Genomic DNA, 5,356 nt, shown 5'->3' with positions numbered 1-5,356 from the left:
CAGCTTCAAGTGGCCGTTAGAGGAACTGCAGTTTTTGGCATTTATTTGGATGTTATTTGACTGTAAGTTAGCCTGGACTGCTCACAACAGCTCAAACGTGAAACAAAGCTTTCATTTGGGACAGTTACATAAACACGCGAACTTATGCAAGTTCACATGGATGCATATAGAGGTCAATAAGTGGCTACAAGAACAAAAAAAATTAGCATAATGCTCTGTGGTGAACGCCTAATACAACAGACGATCAGAAATGCAGGACAGCATTATCGTCTGCACACAGTTTAAAGGGTATATGAGTTGTAGTTAATGCAATTTTTAATGATTCTCACTCAGCTTTCTGCTTTAGTGATGGTGCGCTGTGTGTAACTTAAGTCGTTTGGGTTGAACTAAACTTTATTAAATCGCGTGTTACCAGTTGACATAATATAATTAAGTTGTTTCAGCAGTTATGAAGAAATGTAACTTTTATATGACTTTAAAATATGATAAAAATGGGGAGGAGGACTTGGAGAAAAGTAAGTAAAATAAAAGGTCTTCTGGATCTGTTCTGAACATATGTTGCTGTAACTTTATTCCAACTCCCGGTTGTACTCCCATTAGTTGTTGGGGTCTCTGGGTTGTGAAATGATTGTCTTTGCTTGACTGAACATATCATAACCTTATAAACGCCTCTACAATGTCAGGAAATCCTTAAAAATCACTAGATTGTTATCTAGAAAACGCCAATGGCAGTCACACCCTGATCAAACCACGTCCACGCAGCTGTACAGAAGTGTTCACCAAGTGTTGAACGTTTGCATGTCATCATTGCATTACACAAAGGGAAGCAGTTAATTGTGAAGGTGGGTGTGGATGACCAGGAGTGGAATTTAGCTGAACGACTATAATTATGTCTTTCTCCGGAAATGCAGACATGCTGGAAATGACACAACGTTTCATGGATTTATGAATCGTTTGTGGGTTTCCATTAACAATGAATTTGACTGTTTTTGTTGCACTTGGAGTCACAAATATTACTCAGTGTATTAAAGACTTTTTAAAGGTAAGCACAAGTCTTTATTCTTGGCCTTGGAGGCAGTGGAATTAAATAAACTATGACTAATGTGGACCTTCTATTACCAGGTTTTCAAATACTTTAAAGGAAAGAAAATAACTCAAAGCTACTTAAAGCTGGAAAAAAACATAACTTTATTACTGGTGGGACATTTCATTGTCTCTAATTCCCATATACATAGATAATTTGATGTTAAAATTAGACATTTTCTGCATGCTCGTAGACAAATCTCAAAATAAGTGTACCAACTGGGAGAATTTCTAATGAACAAGGGCTGGAAAGACTAATATCTCTGCAGACGCCAGCCCCAATAGGGCTGAGTGCTTTGCAGGTTGCGTTGATTTAGGAGTCTGACTTTCATGTTTCCACTACTGTGAATACCGACTCTCTTACTATGCCATACCACTCTCTCCAACACATTTAATGCAACAAGCTCACAGCTGTTCTATGAAAGCTATGGAAAAAGGCAATCCGCGGAAAACGTGAGAAACAGTCAGCTCCTGCAGATAAGAGAAGCTTGGGAAAAGTAAGAGATTCTCAACACTTCATCCCAAAATAAAAGCATCTAAGAAAGGCATTTCTCTCCCTTCTAAATTCACTAAAGCGTCACCCAACTGTAAAAACTACTCCTCGGGATGCCACATTAAATAAGGACAGATTAGCATCAGAAATCGACTTAATATTTCATACAGAGTTCAGCGGATTGCACCTATTTAATTACATTAGCGAGGTGAGAGAAGGAAGGTCATGTGGAGGATAATGTAATCCTGCCAGCCATAAGCACTTCCAATTATTGCACAGCACACATGTCTGCACACCCCAAGCAGGGGATAAAACTGTTTGTTCGCAGCTTCTTTTGTGAGAGCGGGCGATTCTTCGCTTCCTCCCCTTTCAATGCAATGTGACATTTCACTCTAATATTGCAGCTGGAATGGTTTGGTTCTTTTGATAAGCGGCTTGATTGAGATAGCTGTTGAAATGCTCTGGGGTTGTTTTATTTTTCACCGATTCACATGCCTCCCATGAGCAATTAAGTAACTCCAATTACCAGGAGAGCTTTTCCCCAGGGGTTTGTTGATTCTCTTTCTGTCTTTTTCTGTCAGCGTTTGAACATCTGCAGTCAAAACCCCCAAGTGTATCCGGCGTACACTGAGCTTCCCCGACATCGGTGCTCAACCACAAAATCTAATTACACCTCCTGTGGTATTACTATTTGCGTCTCGACAAATCTGAGCAAATACAAGCATCGCTTCACCAAGCCACATTTATGTCAAACAGAATTTCCAACATGGACTCGTGCTATTGTTATTTTTCTAAGCCTGCTCTGCACAGCTTTGTTAGTTGTAATTCAGCAGGGTTCTGTTGCTGACAAGGTGGAAACTGAAGGCTACAGATCTTTACAGCACGATGCCGCTCCTTGTTCAGGTTTGCAGCTACAGCATACAGGCCTTTCAACACACAAGTCTGTGCTGGCATTTAAAGTGTTTCCTGAAGTTGCAGCATCATTAGCAGCAGCGGATGCGGTGGTAAACAACAAGTTAGGTCAGAGATCCTCACAAGGAAAACCACCTACGGTATCTCCAATGTAAACAAAATATTTATTTCAGGAAAGAATACATCGTGTTTTTAGCCTCAGAAGTCTCGGTGTTTATATGGCACATCACCGTCTATACATACCCAAAGAATAGATTGACATTTGCTCAAGTCTATCTTAACACAACACTAGCATGCACACATAGTGGGTGCACGAAAACATGTGTTTGTTTGCTGTAACTGTTCCTAATCTGAGTGATGGTGGACTAAAACCACAATCCCTTTTCACACATGAGTAATGGAAGCTTCAGCAGTCTAAACTGACCATAACAAAAATCAAGTTTCCCTCATTGTGTTTTCGCTTCAGCGCATGGATAAAAACACAAAGAGTGATGCTTGTTTTGACTGGGCTAACATATTAGCGCTCACATTAGCGTTCAAGAAAACTGAGGAGGCCCATTTCATTAAATCAAATGCTCACTTGTGATGTGACCACTTTTTTTTTTGGTATTTCCTCCACAACTGAAAACACAAATGAGAAAATGATAGCCACCATCATAGCTTTCCAGCTTTCAGTGTTTTAGAAACCTGCTGTGCAGTGTTTTGGTTTTGGCACATTCAGTGCATCTGTTGCACAGCCTGGGCTTCCTGACTGTATTTCATGCTTCACCGTACCTAAAGCAACTTACTGCTATCAAATAGCCCTGTGAGTTCTTCAATAGCTCTGTTCTTTTGGGCTGTATTCATGCAAAATCAAACTACTATATTTAGCCTTATTTTTATATATTTCTGCATCTACCCAGAAAGAGGATTGTGGATTGTGGCCCCTCATCTGTACTGAGATTGGATGAGCTGAAGGGACAATAACAGCAACCAATAACTCCCATATGGTGAGGACTGTATTACAACAGACGTGAAAAAATGCAAGCCTATCCTTTCAAAAGAAGTCTATCTATTAACCAAAATACTAGCATTAGCTGTTAGAAATGAAAAAGGCATTAAACCTGCCGATTATAGGACAGCTCTGACAGGATTTTCTAAGCACTTTCTGAGTCTTTTCCGCTTGTCCTGTCCATAATTTCAGCTGAGCACTTCTAAATCCTCGTCAGCCACTGACAAATGTGAGCAGGATTCCCGAGTGGGGCTGGAGCCAGCTCTCAAACTGATGGAGCCGTACAACTTTGCTGCGTGTTTGGAATAGGCGAAGGCTTTCCTCCTCATCATCTCCCCTTTCCACATGGAGATCATGAGCAGCGTGGACAGCAGCACGCCCCCGAGGGTGAGCAGACACAGTCCCGCTATGACACACCGGTCCAGATGGGCTCCCACTCTGGCTTTCTCCCTCTCTAGACGCTCCATCTCCCGGGCGGTCACAGTGTCCGGGTCCACCCGGACGTCCCTGGGGACCGTGTAAGCTATGGCGACCAGAGAGATGCCAGTTACCAGACAAGTCACGGCGATGATGAAGCCGTAATCCACAGACTTCCCCGAGTCCTCAGAGGAGAGGTCGTCGTCGGACAGCAAGTAAAGTTCCGGGATGTCCTCCTCCGCTTCCTCCATTACCTCCTCCTCCTCCTCGTACAGTTCACTCGAGGATCGCCGACTCAGTCTGCAGGTTTCTGGACTCCCACCTATCAGCTGGACATCATCAGCATCTTCATCATGCTGGTGTTTGCGAGTAAAAGATGTTTCCGTTTCCTCCTCCGGACGCGGAGCTCCCCTGATCTCTGTCCATGGTGCTGAACACTGAAGTGACTTTTCACCGCTGTCGCCGATACTTTCTTCATCTAAAACCAGGGACACGTCTCTGGGATCCGGCTGATCAAAGTAAAACAGTTCCAGATCAGCCATTTGGGCATGGGCTGGGTTTCCCGTTTTATCGAGCCCATGCGTCCGTCTGTGGAAGTGAAACACACACGCACACGCAAAAGAAAACAGTAAGATGTTTAAACTCGCTGAACTTTCATTCTTTACAAGGAAAATCTATCGGTTTCGCTTCTCTCACCCGTGGGCATGCACGCATTTTAAAGTGTAGCGAAGGAAGTCTAAAGAATAATTCAGCGCCAGACAGTAAAATTACAGGCAGTAAAATAGCTACACTGCTTACCAACACTTAAGCTTTTGCTTTTTTCTGGCTTTCAAATCGCTTTTCCAAAACACTTAGTAACCATGCGACGCCTAATAAATCTAATTCCAGGTAATGTCTTCCAATTATACGCTATTAAGCACCAACATGCGGTCTGCTGAGTACCTCTCTCTCCGTCTGTGGCCGCTCGCTTCCCCCGACTGATTCTGCTCCCTGGTCAATTAGAGGGAAAGGTTTGGCAGACCCCTCCCACAGCCAGGCTGGGCTCCGGCAGACCGCCTTATAATGCTTATTACCGAGCCAACTTCAGTGTTCCCCGACACATACAGACCACTAATCAGATGAGAGGCAGGAGGCGGCTGAATGTGCGCTGTGGGCAAGTAAAGAGCTGAAACACTTCAAATTAAGGTACGCTTTCTCCAGGCGCTTGTCAAAGTTGCTAAAATTTTTCATCCACGAATGTCAGAAGCAGATTTTAATGCAATCCGGTCAACAGCTGAGAGACATTTTAATCCAAAACACACAGGGCGGCGCTGGAGGAAAAGAGAGAGAGTCACCAGCTCACGAATGTTTACGCTTCATTACAATTCATCCAGCAGTTGAGATGTGACCAACAAGTCCGTGATACTTGGCCTTTACTGCGACCCATGGGGTCTGCAGTAAATGCAATACATCGATAGTGG

General features: G+C 43.3%; 1 protein-coding gene across 2 annotated transcripts; it reads right to left on the bottom strand.

The window, feature by feature from the left end:
• Positions 1–1,178: 1,178 nt before the first annotated feature.
• On the bottom strand, positions 1,179–4,914 carry LOC102793073 (transmembrane protein 74). Of its 2 annotated transcripts, none has more exons than XM_006794415.2 (2): positions 4,839–4,914; positions 1,179–4,484 (listed from the first exon to the last, which is right to left on the bottom strand). In XM_006794415.2, exon 2 carries the CDS (start codon positions 4,436–4,438, stop codon positions 3,668–3,670), a length of 771 nt encoding a protein of 256 aa, XP_006794478.1. In that variant the 5' UTR covers positions 4,439–4,484; positions 4,839–4,914; the 3' UTR covers positions 1,179–3,667. The 2 variants fall into 2 exon arrangements, with proteins under 2 accessions (XP_006794478.1, XP_035765235.1); XM_035909342.2 differs by having other exon boundaries at positions 4,695–4,860.
• Positions 4,915–5,356: the final 442 nt, after the last annotated feature.

Source organism: Neolamprologus brichardi, chromosome 22, assembly GCF_056152115.1.
Source record: "Neolamprologus brichardi isolate AB-2024 chromosome 22, ASM5615211v1, whole genome shotgun sequence".
In the NCBI taxonomy this organism is placed as follows: domain Eukaryota; kingdom Metazoa; phylum Chordata; class Actinopteri; order Cichliformes; family Cichlidae; genus Neolamprologus; species Neolamprologus brichardi.
The sequence above is the reverse complement of the archived record's forward strand: the minus strand, read 5'-3'. Positions and strand labels throughout refer to the sequence as shown.

Excerpts from the sequence above, each read along its gene's own strand:
- LOC102793073 (XM_006794415.2), bottom strand. The coding sequence starts at position 4,438 with ATGGCTGATCTGGAACTGTTTTACTTTGATCAGCCGGATCCCAGAGAC.